This window comes from Hippocampus guttulatus, chromosome 7, assembly GCF_054856545.1.
Source record: "Hippocampus guttulatus isolate MCC_2025c chromosome 7, RoL_Hgut_1.0, whole genome shotgun sequence".
Taxonomy (NCBI): domain Eukaryota; kingdom Metazoa; phylum Chordata; class Actinopteri; order Syngnathiformes; family Syngnathidae; genus Hippocampus; species Hippocampus guttulatus.
In genome coordinates, this window is record NC_141267.1 from 12,875,878 (window position 1) to 12,889,926 (window position 14,049).

The 14,049-nt window shown below is 42.6% G+C and overlaps 1 protein-coding gene across 2 annotated transcripts in view; it reads right to left on the minus strand.

Moving 5' to 3' along the window:
* Positions 1–5,035: 5,035 nt before the first annotated feature.
* arhgef18b (rho/rac guanine nucleotide exchange factor (GEF) 18b) overlaps positions 5,036–14,049 on the minus strand; it is a 47,022-nt gene continuing 38,008 nt past the window's right edge. For both annotated transcript variants that reach the window (XM_086116008.1, XM_086116009.1), the window contains 3 exons: positions 11,360–11,711; positions 9,697–9,840; positions 5,036–8,489 (listed from right to left, as the gene is read on the minus strand). In XM_086116008.1, the coding sequence (XP_085972134.1) occupies positions 8,158–8,489; positions 9,697–9,840; positions 11,360–11,711 (828 nt within the window). In that variant the 3' untranslated portion in view covers positions 5,036–8,157. The remainder of the gene's footprint in view (positions 8,490–9,696; positions 9,841–11,359; positions 11,712–14,049) is intronic.

Here is a 14,049-nt window from a genome sequence, read left to right on the forward strand (position 1 = left end):
GTTTGGCTTTAGGTACCAAAATGTGTGTGTGTGTGTGTATGAAAGACGTTTTGAAAAAATGCCACAGAGACCTCCCACACTGCATGCTCAAACACAGATGGAAAATGCTTCAAATTGCGGACAGCTGCCTTCACCGTCCAACACGGTGGTTGCGCTAATTGTTTTAAAACTTTGACATTAGTCAACAGTTACTTGCGGGAATTGTACTTGATCGCGAGGGAGCTCATTTAAAAATTGGGAAAGAAGACATCTGCAATTTTCTTCTAAAGTGGCGGGTCTTGGGGTAGAGTTGGGTAACCTAATGGATTTGTCTGTAAAGACTAGTGTTGTCACCAAGACATTTTTGAGGGTGTCCGCTTGTATTCTTTTCTGTGACTCCTCCGTTCACTTTCCTCAGAGAACATCCTGTTTGAAATCTCGTAATAGCGATGTACTGAACCGCAATTTTGAGGTGTTGTCTTGGTCTCATGACGTCAAAATGTTTACAGAATGATGAAGAGGACTGTTTAAATACCAATTTGAATCCAACTAGGAAATGTGCTGGTCCATTCTGTTGTGAATTTTGCAGTTCCAGCTCCTTGTTGGCGAACAAGTTGGGTATAAAGCACTGAAATGTTAAACACTTAAACAAATGCAGTTCACCTATAAAGGGTATAGTGCACCTAAGGATCATCCTGAAATTTGACCCGAAAGCTGAATCGACCCGAAAATCAGTGAATTTGTCCAGAAAATGTAGTGTGCATTCTGAATTGTACCACTTCTGGGGCATTATGCGGTGCCACATTCATCAGCAGCGGCAATCAACATTGTTGTTCCTTGTTGGCTTCTCTCTTGCAGAGCCCGGCTTCTTTTGTTGCCGCAACATGAAAGGTCAACAAAGACCTTCATTCATGCCTAGTTGAACTATGAATCAATGAATCAGACCGCACGATAGCGCGCTGCAATAAATACAGACACATTAACGAGTAACACCGAATGGACCATAAAAACAAAAAAAACGGTTAAATGTGATGACATTATACAAAAATGCCTTATCTCTGGCTAAGAAGACACAGGCCAGTCAGTTGAGGTTACATAAGGAGTGTCTCCGAAAGTCATTTCTGACTGTTGCTTATCTTTGTGGCATCACCTCCTTGAATGTTAGTGGAGAGGGGGTGGGGGAAAGGGGGGTGCAGCCTTGTGTGTGTGTGTGCGTGTGTCAACAGCGCTGAGATAAAACATCCACCCAGAACATTCCTTCATAACCTCCCTTGATCAATTAGTCAAGAATGCTCCACCCGGGGCAAAAATAAAGAGGAGCGATCCCACACATCCGTCATACGGTAATATGTTTAGCTTTTTTCATAAACAACGGAGTGGGTGGAAATTCTCCTCCCATTAAGTGCCCATGGGAATCTACTGTTGACAGAAATTTTATTTATGTATTTTTTTGAAGCCATCTTAATGAAACCTTAAACACTGAAATAACATGGTCAGATGCAGTGTACAGTGACTGTAGTATTTGGGAAACAAATGTGGGGTCATCAAGTGTGATCTGAGTTCATGCGGCGTTCAAATATCAAATGTTTTGACGAGCCTTTCTAATAAAGGAGGTTTCTCAGCTAAAAAGGGTGCAGACGACATTTCAAGATTAAAAAATGTGTACAATCAAGTAGTTTGCGCAACAATGTAAGAATATGCATAGGCATGAGGAGGTATTTATGACCGTTTTGTGTCGACCAGGGGTGTCAAATTCATTTCAAATTGTGGGCCACATACGGACTCGGTAGATGTCAAGTGGTCCGGGCCATTAACATTATACCATACTCTGCTATAAATAACCAAAATATGATATCTTTCCTTTGTTTTGGTATAAACAAGCATTGGTGGATTGATACCGTCTGATGTGTTGGGTCTGTCTCAGTGACAGACTGAGACTGCTGTTTTATTCTCTGAATATTCTCTGTTTTTATTCTCTGTTGGATTGTTTATAAAACAATGTCTTCTCCTCGGATCAAAACAGTGCGCCCCCTAGCGGATAATCAACCAATTGCATTTTTATTAAAAATATTCATTCTGTGTCTTTAATGCATGTTTTCACTTTTAAATTATCCTGCGGGCCAGATCGAACCTCCTTGGGGGCCGGTGCCGGTCCGCGGGCCGTATGTTTGACACCCCTCAGTGTAGACGATATATTGAGCAATCATGAGTTCACTACAGCGTTAGCATCGGTAAGTGATAAGCTATGACGTGGTCCGAATTAAGTACAAACTACTGTTGCTGCAGGAATGGCAGTCTACAATCTACAATCTACAATGGAATTGTAGATTGAGGACCCACAGGACAAAAGAAGCCTCAACAAGGGATGCAACGAGAAGAACTTGAAATAAGTTGTAACTCCAACTAAAGGGTTCACATCCTCTACTGCTAAGGTTAGCTTGAGCGCACACAGGTTGTCACACGTTGTTCTTATCGTTTTACAGTGTGTTGAAAAATTTGATGTATAAAGTGCATCTGAGAAGTGATTTATTTTCATTATTTCTTTATTTTATATTCATTATTGGAATAGAGTATTTTTTTAAAAAGCTTTTCAGAACTGTCAAGGTTCTCAAACTTGAGTCCGTGTCTGGAAAATTATTGTGTCAATTGTGTACAACTGGGGACGGGAGCTTCGGCAATGATAGATAAAGATTGAATTCAATGTGGTTAACTTCCATTCTACTGTACAAAAGAACTGATGAATATTTATATTGAAATGTTCAAGTGAACCATTTCTTAGCATTTATGGATACACAAGATTAATTTATATTTAACTGGCATTCGGATTATGAAGGGGGTCCTTGGAAAAATGTCCGCTATTTAAGAGCTGCTCTAATCTCATTACACAAGATTGCAATTTATTAATATTATTTTGGATCCTATTACATCTAATCACTTTAGATCCTGAAGAAATTCAGCTCTTTTGGTTTTTCAGATCCTAATTCATGCATTCATCTTACAGCCTTGGTGTGCGCTCTGATTACACTCGTATTTGTTTTACAAAGTAGGATAATGTTTATCTTGTTTCACCATAGTGTCAAACTATAGAACACTCTATAAAATATGAGACTCCCAAATTCTGAGAAACCAAATTGAAACCAAGTGTAAGCCAAAAATGGAGACGTGTGTGTGCGTATGTGTACGTCTGTCCCTGCGGAGCATCTGCTTGTTTAACTTTGCGGCCAGAGGAGGCTCAGACGTGGAATAACTCCCGGCTAACTGTGCGACATTAAATTCCTCAGAATTCCGTAGCGGTTTACTGGGAAGGTTTGATGTGAGGAGGTACGGCCGCCCTGAGGGTCAAAATAGAGTTCAATACATCTTTATTTATACAGCGCATTCATAACAGCCGCAGCTGGAACAAAGCGCTTGACTTCCGATTGTGTGAGAATGTAGTGACTGAAAATACAACTTCAAGTTGGGCCAGATGCTCGAAGCCAGCGGCATGAAAAAAAAAATACTTGGGTCTCCAAGATCTACCATCACGAGCAACAATAGCATACAGTTGCGTAGTAGGCCTAAAGTAAAAAAAAAAAAGGTTTTATTCTTAAGATTTAATATTAGTGTATGTCACAGTAACATTATAGACAGTTTGAACATGATACATCTTGAATATATGAAAATGAAACTACTTAATGATTCAAATAATGTGTTGCACATAAGAGGTTGTATGTTAAAAACAGGTCCAATTTACCTGAAGTTTAAAAAAAGACTTCTGTAAGAGTAAATGCAAATGTATTGCACTAAAATGTTAAATCCACACAGACAGCGCTCACACTATAATTTGCAACGAAATTAGGTAGTATCATTTTTAGTTCCAACAGAACAAACATGGTTAAATTTATTACTCCTCTCTATCTTAGTTTGAAACCGATTACTGTAAAAGCTCTGATATGACTGTGATATGATGTGATTACATTTTCCCATTATTCACGGGGGATTGGAACCGAGCCCTGGCGTGAAAAGCGAAAATCCCCAAATAAATCACGGCCAGCCAAAAAGGTTTGTCATTTCCAATAGAGAACAGAAAATGGTGGCTCAGCACGGCTTTCGTATTAGACAAGGTCACGGTCGAATGAAACGAAGCTCCTCTACTCACTTCACCATAGCCTCAATTTTATTTTTCCACTTGGATGATGGTTAGAAAAATGTCATTGGCTTTTCAACCCGTCCTTCCGTCTACACCAGAGGTGGGCAACTCCGGTCCTCGAGGGCCGCTCACCTGCATTGTTTTAGACGTTTCCCTCCTCCAACACAACTGACTTAAATGATCAGCTCATCTGCAAGCTCTGCAGGATCCCGATAAAGACCCTGATCATTTTAATCAGGTGTGTTGCAGCAGGGAGAGATCGAAAACATGCAGGATAACGTCCCTCGAGGACCAGAGTCGCCCACCTCTGGTCTAAGCAATCACGTGGACTTGAAAGGCTTTGTGTGTTTTGTTATTGAGTGAACTGTTAAGATGGAAGTCGCCTGAGCGTAGAGACACGGAGACTGGACGTCATGGTCCAAACAGCCCGAGAGACACAGCAAGGAATCTGCTGTTTCCCTCCAGGGAGGAAACAGCCTGGAATAATAATCGTTGAGAGGAGACCAGAGGAAAGCCACTAATGATAGCAGACAATACAAAAAAAAGAACAAAAAAGTCACTGCAGTGTCCTCCTGGCCAGGACACTAACATACACACGTTCAAATAACAACAAAGCACAGACAGACTGGCACTCATGCGCGCGCACGCACGCACGGACACACACACACACAGAAAAAATACTTGACTGGTTAAAGCGAACCACCAGGACCACACTTGAACTGGAGGTTTTGTCTGCTGCCGCAGTCTTATCTGTATTAAGAGTGACATTCAGGCGGCGGGCGGTCTGGATTATTTTACAGGACATCCAAATAATGATGCAGTGTGACACGTAGCACAATCATGTACAAGTTGCGTAATTTAAGAGAATTGGTCACATGCGCTATTGGGGAAAACAAGACCAACACACTCACACAAGCATTTCAGGACTATTTTTGTTTTGTTTTGTTTTAATACTAAAACTCGTCTAAGGCAGCAGTCAGTATCCACATGTTTTTCTAACCTCTTGCAGTGAATCAAATAAAAATGATACAAAAACTCTTGCTGCGCACGAACTAATGCCATCAGACAGCCGTTGGTAAATACAAACTCACAGTCAGAATAAAAATAAGCCTTATGACAATCGTTTTCATTTTCCCCTTCAAGTATGCTACTATCCAAAGTGACTAGTGTAAAGGTTGGCAGAGGAAATACAAATTTTCACACATTAGAAAGGTCCAACACAAGAATTAAAAAAAAAAAAGGATTAGAAGTGTGTTGGTGAGCAACGGTACAGTGATGGGACCATCTGGCTTCAAAATGACAACAAATATGTTTAAACAGATCCGCGTTTAAGACTTGTCACACAACTACAGTAGTTTTTTTTCTTGTCCTCGTGGAACAAAAAAACAACAAAAAACGTTATATAACGAATTGTAATGAATATATTGGCGATAGCATACGTCGTGAGTCCCAGCGGACTTCTCGTCTACAACAGTTATGGAAAAAAAAAACATATTAGCCTTTGAATGATTTGCATAGTTTCATTCACCGTGTCATATGATTCTGTTGTCACGACAATTTAGAAGAATTTTGGCGACGAGTAGCAATCCGGGTACAACAAGCAGTACCTGGTAGTCTCTCGCCTGGTTTATGACCAAATGGAATTGAAAGACTCCATATAAACCCCTCAACTGGAATACTAAGGCAGAGTCCAAATGGAATTTCATTTGGTTTCACATATTTCTTTTGACACTCTGTAACAGATGTCATGTAAAGGGTTCAATCGGAGTGGCCAGGCTGCGGAGGCTCTGTCTTAACGTAAATGCGTAGTGATGTTGTCATGTATGCACTTAAAAATGGCCGCCACCTACCAAAGCTTGTCTGCGATGGGAACGTTTGTTTTAGACTACCTGTAACTTGTTTTTAACCAAGCTGTTGCCATAAAGGGGAAGCCAAGTCAAAAATGATCTTTACAATTTGTTCTCGGCGATGTGAACATTCGGACTCGACCGGGTCATGTCATTCTTGGTGCATGAAATCGATCCCAACTGAACTGTTGTGAACTGGTTGTCTTCGAAGATGTTTCGGTTCACGCAACAAGCTGGTTAGGAAAGCACAAGCTTGCTAGAGCGATTCACCTTGACAACAATAAAATGCCATACGACAATTCAGGTAATGATTATTATTATTTTTTTTTTTTGCTACCATTTCCTCACAATATGCGGTTGTCCCCAAACCTGTAATTCATATTTTATTGTCTAATGCCTTGCTTTCTTCCACTGTCTTGCGTCTGTCACTTCAACTCAAAATGCGGCCAGGTTATAAAACATTTTGGGCTTCACGGGATGTTTGATGAGCACAAAAATGAACAGACGCTGCCAGCCCAGTTGTCTTTGCCAGGAGACGCTTGTTTGCCAAACCATCAACAATGCTGATGAGGGCGCTTGATGGTTGCCGACATAGAGAAAAGGAATTCTTGATCAACAGTTTTTACACAATGATTAAACTTCAGGTGAATTCCGTTTTGGCAAATATAAAATGGTGTTTTGAAGATTATCAGTAAGGGAGCACAATAAGAGCAAGGGAGAGAAATCTACTTGAGCAAGAGGATTTTGCATTAGTGACATATCACGAGTGAGGAATTGGAGGAAAACGGCGGGCAGTGCACCTTGACTTCAATGCTACATGAACACAAAAGAGATTAAAACATTTATTTTTTTTAAACACAACTTAAACGACCGTGAGTTCTCTGACCGTCTATTTATGCTATGTCAAATAAAGTCTGTACCTAATGTAAAAATGAAAAGAAAAAAAAAAAAAAGAATATGTACACAAATGGACACAATATACACAGGTGACAAATGTCTGTGAAGGGATTCACGGACATTTTCCGCTTAAGTTAATGGATGTCATGAGACGGACATCGACATGTTTCTTCAGTCACATTCACGATTGACATCAGCTTTCTGCCACAGTACCTGCTCATGACACGTCATCAGTGATCAATCACACACGCGCGCGATTGCCGTAGCTGGTACCTTAAAATAAAAGTGCCATGTTCCAACATAGATACATCCCATGTAAGATATAGATGTGACCCCATTCCGACAGAAAAATGATCAGCAGGCCAAGACATGAACGGGAGACTCCTTCCCTGCGTGACTGCAGCTCAGCGAAGAGGAAGAGCGCAAAGTGGGAGGAAGCGAGGAATGTGTTCAAACAGTTTCGAGCTTGTCCGCAGTAATGACCTTCAGGCTTTGTCCTGCGAGTCTCAGCATGGCGGAATTACAGCATGGGAAAGTATTTTTCCTTGAAGCGGTAGACCAAAAATATCAGTCACTGTCACAGCAATAATATCAAACAGGTACATTATGATTTGATGTCAGAATTGTTCTTGTTACACTTCAATTTAACCTTAAAATTGACTGACAGGTGATTAGTCAAGGGTATACCGCCAAAGTGTGCTGAGTTGGGCTCCTTATACATAATAAACAGTTGTTGTTTTTTTTTAAATGGATGGATGGGGAAGGGAAAGCAGATTTCAAGAAATTATTTCAGAGCGAGTCAAGGTGTGGTGTCTAACATGTGCTGGATAGCTCATTTTTGGGCTTGTCCGAGCTGGAAAACAGCACTTGACTGCAAATAAAATGTTCCATGAAAGCATAATTAAGAACAGAAGTGACTAAACATCCAAAGAGTCTGACAACTGTACAAACCATTACAAAAAAAAACAAAAAAAAATAACCATAAAGGCTCATTCAAGAGTCAGGAATGGAATATTTACACTGTGCAAATGAAGCATCAAGCAGACAGCGTTCCATCACTTGGGACTTCCTACAGTCGGGCCTCGGCGCCTCCCTTCTTCGACGCCTCAGCACCTGGCAGTGTCGTCTTCAACTCAGCGACTGCCATCTTTGGATTGGTGTATGTTCATTTCAACAGGCCCAAGGTTGCCACACTTGCGCTGCTCTTGTTTGGGTTTAGAAATTAGCTAAAAGTATTAAATTTAAAAAAAAAAAAAAAAAGAGAGACCACCAGGTGGCTGTTCCATAGCAGAGACTCAGTAGAGTTTAGAAGAAGATGACGTCTTCCTTGTTGAGGTCTTCTGTGTTGATGTTGTAGGGCGGCGGCGGTGGCGGCAGCGGCATGCTGTGACTGAGGCCAAGGCCCTGCGCAAGCATGTGGGGGTTCGAGCCAAGGCCTTGTGGCTGCACCTGGGCCGGGAACTGCAGCGATGCGGTGGTGTGCGAGTGGGCCGGGATGGCGGCAGGCTGCACGGAAGACTGCAGAGAGGGCTGAGTGGGTGGCACGGGGGGCTTCTGGATTGTTGCGGGGTGGCTGCCGCTAATCATGTTGGATTGACAATCTGGTCCAAAAAGGTCCAAAGGACTTTGCTGGTGATCTAATGAAGGTTTGATTTGACAAATGTAACAATGAGAGTTAGTTGAGGATTACTACTCAACTAATCATTGGTATTTAGTTTTCCAATCAGGCAACAATGTAGAGAGGATTTTCATTCTCACCCGTCTGCTGCCATTAACAGACTATTAACTCATTCACTCCCAAAGACGTATTTAGATGTCTTTTCAGACATTTAAATATTTACACATTTAATCCCAGCTCCTCATTTTATATTGACTGTACTTGAAAAGGGTCTGAAAATGGCTTTTTCAGACCCTTTTCAAGTGTGTGGCGTCTGAAAAGACATCTAAATACGTCTTTGGGAGTGAATGAGTTGGACATTCTGCGAAGGAGTGAAACAAGGCGAACACAGTTGTGAAACATCTTCGCGAGGTAAGAGAGCATAAAAAGGTACTTAGTCTTGCTAGCTTCGGTTGATCCGATTACCGCGAGGCTTAAAATATCCATACGAGCGGGACCACGGACCAACGGCGACGCACGAGGGCCATGGCGCAAGTGAAGCTCCATCTTTGTTGGCAAAATATGTCCGGGAACGCGCGGGCAACGGCCGTGTAATAATGAGAACTTTATTCATTTTAAAACATCCAGCAAGCAACGTCACGTCACTTGCATCTTAAGTACGGCAAACGGCCAGCATGCCATTACGTAAAGACCCGAGAAAAAAAGAAGACTGGAGGCATGGTCACTTGCACGATATACAAGTCTATCCTCAAATACAATAAAAGTACAAGTGCAACACACAGAGTGAAACGGAGAAATGCTTTTTCTGGGGAGACTGGCAACGATGTCCCATCTTACTCATTTGAGAGCTCTTAACTAAACACCACGATTCCATTCAGTGCAATGATGAGTTGCATTATTAATCATTTGTTTCTCTTGCAGTTCGCGCAAATACACAATAGCTTTATGCGAAACTGGTCCGTGGTGCAAAATATCAATCGATTTCCATCACATTCCAATCAACCACAAGAAATCTTCCGTCACTCATCCACTTATCCTGAAACAATTTTTCATTGTACGGTAATAACTTTCAAGTGTTATAATGTGCGTGCCGGGCTACAATTCATCACTAGAATGTGACACTGATAGATGTTTAGACAGGGAGTGGCTGGGAGAAGAACAAAGATGGGTGGGGTCGGCAATTCATTCGGCTGTTTGTTCGTGGGAGTGTGTGCGTGTGCGTGTACCTCTGTGATGATGGAGGGAGGGAGGCAGAGGAGGCGCAGACAGCGGCGCTGGCTGGTGGGGGCTGACAGAGCGCTTGGCTTTGACGGCGCTGTCGTCACGCGCCGACAGCTTCAGGGGGAGAATCTGCTTCATGTCCACCGAGGCTGAGGGTGCAGCGGAGGAGGTGCAGATTAAGAGGGTCATTTCATTGTGAAATTGGATTCTAACACTAAATTGGAGCAGCTTAAGCTTCTCTCATTATTTGATAAACCACGGGGGCCGACCCAGTTCGGAGAGTTAACGTGATTCTAACGAGCCACTTAATTGATAATAGTCTATGACACAGTTTGGTTATCGCTAACGAAGGGAAGCAGGAACTTTTTTTTTTTTTTTACGTAACCAACACAATTCATTAAAAGTGTATAAAAACGATTTTGGCTCTACTTGGAAGTGTGCAACTAAAGTGCATTAAACGGAGGGGTGTATTCTGTAAAGACAGAATGACACAGTAATGGAATACTGTAACGGTAAAGCAGAAAACTGGGTCAAGGCTATAAGCGGATAAATGTCATAAGGGATGTAACAAAGATAATTATGCATAACATAAATGATTACGGAAAAACTGCCCACGTTATGTGCATATGAGGGTATTTGGCTTGCATGTGATTGTGAACGTGTTTTAATGGGCTCTCATTGAGATTTAAGGTAAAGGCAACAACCAAAAAAAAAAAACTTCATCTCAGCATAGCGTCTCGAGTTGTGTGCTGATGTTGGCACTTTTTGTCACTCCATCAAATCTGCTGCTGTCCTAACTCAAGTAACGTCATTCTCCAAATTACTTTTCATTTTTATTCCGCTTTTCATACGTTTCTCCCTACTTTCCACATTCGCTCTATTTGTCCGCAGATCAAATCTGTTCTAATCTTTCAATTGCTAGAACAGCAAACATCATGCACAGACGTGACTGTCAGTAATACCGCGGTGGAGCGTAGCGTCTCTATTTAACTGCAGCTTTTAGAGTCAAAAGCAAATAGGACAACCTTTCATTATGTTCTCATTTCGAGCAACAAACTGTATACGGACACACTGTCAGGACTAACGCTTGGATAAAAAGGTCGTCATGTCGGTCGCCTTTCGCACCAGCATAGCGCCTCCATTTGACAAAAATCACTTCCAATTCTGAGAAACAAGCCAAGAGGATGTTTTAAGCTACGCCTTGGCGCGCTGGGCGCAGAAACAAAAAGTCTGTGGCAAACTCCAACAACTGGAATAAAAGCTGCTTGATTAATAAATACTTGAATGGCTCCTCTTTAGTGGCTCCTTTCACAGAGAGCATGCAGGTGTACCCAATGCTGTGGCTGGTGATCAAATACAGTATAAATATTTTATTTTACACGGACAGAGGATCTCTCTCTCTCTCTTTTTTTTTTTTTCATGAGTCAGGTCCTTTAGATATGTGTGCGCTTCAGTTTTCCGGACACTTTTATTACAAGATGAGTGTGTCCCAAAATAAACCTCATATTTCACTGGACTTCTTGGAAACCGAAAGTCTGTGAGAAAAACGTCCTTCCAAAGTGTCTGGCTGACATGAGCAGGTTCCCAGGGCAAATTCCTGATCAGGAGATGTCCTGCGGCTCACCTTGCCACATGTTGATTGCATCAAAATGCCGCTTGGCCGCTTACCAGTACTGTCGGTGCGCTGCGATGCCTTCCCGCTCTTCACTCCCTTGCCTTTGCCGCTGCTGAGGGCGGCCAGCTTGGTGGGGATCTGCTGCTGCACTCCCACCAATTTGTGCTGTTGGTTGGTGGTGCTGAAGAGGTGCAGCGGCACTTCCGTCTTCAGCGGCAGGGTGGAGGAGCTGGCGTCTCTCCGCAGCGTCACCTCGGGCCGTTCCTGGTAGTCAGCCGGTGCCACCGACATGCTGCCGCGCACCAGGGCCTTCGGGGGCAGGGGTGTGTCGGAGAGGCCGGTAGAGCTGCTGAGGCCAGAGGATAAGAGGAGCTCCCCATTTAGACTGCCGGACATCGGCGCCACCTTGAAGGGAAAGGAGGGCACGAGGGGTCTTGAATTTACAAACGCTGCTTATGAATCGAGTTGATAAATTAAGCCTAGTTTACAAAGGACAACTTTTTTTTACTCCAGGGGTCGACTTCACGCCGAAGTTAAGCCCCTACATCGGAGACACATCCCGAATTTGAACATGCTGTCGTTGATAGAGAAATCTATGAGCAAAATGGTATCATGTTTCAAGTTTCATTTAATTGGGGCACGTCTAGACGTTTGGGTGCGTATCCAGCGCCCCCGAATGCCAGTGCGCAAAGGTGTCGGCCGTCTGGGCAGTTATTACGTCAAAGCAAGGGGGCGAACAGATGGAAGAAGGCTAGACTCGGTCACAAAGTGGGAATAAACAATTTGGGAACAAAGTGTTGTAGAACATCAAAAGACGGGCGGACATTTGTCATCTGCTAAGTCTGCAACTTGCTGATTCATTGTAAATCAGACTGAAAGGTGTCAACATAGCTTCAAAGCTTAAACCAAGGTAATGAGATCACTACCGAGGGGCCTGACCAGGGGCGTGGTATGCAAATATCGGGGGCTGTGTTTTTCTTGCGTTTTGCATATGTAAACAATAAAAGTCCGACTGAAGGACAAGGTACTCCGAGAGTGACCACGGGGCAACTACCGTCGTTTGTGTGTCATTTGTTTAACTTTGTCCGAGAAAAAACTCTGACAGTCGTGTATCACTCACTCCCCTTTGCTAACGCAGCACTCAAGTTATAGTAACAGCAGTTGTTTCAGAAAAACACTTCCACGCCAAAAATACAAAACAATCAAATGGAAAAACAGTAAGTTCGGTAGTGATGACGTATTTTTATGTCTCTGGGCAAACTAGTTCACTGCGTACTGCTTGTAACCTCAAAATTGTTTGCGATTACTATAAACAGGATAGGATAAAAATCTGACACCAAGATGAATACATGGTTGAAAATGACCAAAAACCGAAGTCACCTGGCCTCATGTTGTTGTTTATGATACTGCATATGTACCATAAAAGCTGTTGACCAAAACAATCAGGTTCCAATAAGAAAGCAACTCAAATGAATCCATAATTCGAATGACACTGAATGAAAAATATTAATTCAAATTTCTGGATGAATCGTCAAAAATCTGAACGCCTTTTCAGAAGAGTAAATTGTATAGCTTTACATTTACATCGATTTTTTTTTACAATTGCTGTCGGATGTCATACTTTGGTCTATATCGGGTTGTCAACTGGTTAGCGCAACCTTCAAAACGTGAATTTGTAAGACAGTACCCGAGAATATACAATCATTTTCATGGTAAACAAATAATCGGACCATAATCACCCTTTTTCTCAAGCTATGCCAACACTTTCATCCCTGTACTGCATCTGTGGTTAAGATCCGTTCGGAACCAGGGGCGCTTGAAAGCAGACATGACACACGTGTATTGTAAAGCGTCTGCGTGGCTCGGTGCCATTAGAGAAACACAATCTGGAGAGCAGAAGGCGCATTTATGGGCCGCGGAGAGAATCAAAAACACATGCTGCTCTTTCTGCTGAGCGCACGCTTCCCAAAGTTTGCTGCAGGAGCTTTTGATGTGTTTCCTAAGACGCTCAAGGATGACACACACAAACGGACAATTGCCCAAAATGAGAGAACATCATAGCCGTAACAGTCCCAGTGTACATAGAGGCTGTTTAGACACGCAAGGGAAACATGGAAACGTCTAAAGGAACAAACAGCGCATTGTACACTGAACTACAAGAGAGCGTGAAAGATGAGCTGCACATGGCAACTTTGTCGTCTAATCTACCTTGACTAAAAGGACCTCGCGAACAATATAGAGTACACCCCACCTCCAGGGTTCACAGCCTCCATTTACTATCAGTATTATGTCTTACAGGAGAACCTGCAATGAATTTTCCCCATCAATCCGTCCGTTTTCCATTCTCCTCATTTCGGGTCGCGGGTGAGCTCGAGCCTTTCCCAGCTGACTGGTTTTGGATTGCGGGAGGAAGCCAGGAATACCCGGAGAAAACCCACGGAAGCACAGGGAGAAACATGCAAAGTACACTCCAGGAAGGCCAGAGATGAGATTCAAATGCCAAACCTCAGAATTATACAGGCAGTGTTTGAAGTAACACTTTGTAAGTTCGCGACTAGTCAGAACGATAAATTTGGGGGACACAATTCTCATCTTCTTGGCTCTAAATACCACCACAGTGGATTTAAAATCAAACAAACCAAATGCGCTTTAACTACAGACTTTCGGTTTTAATTTGAGAGTATTTGCATCCAAATTAGGAGAACAGTGCAGAAATTACAATTTGTAGAAGTGCCTCTCACTT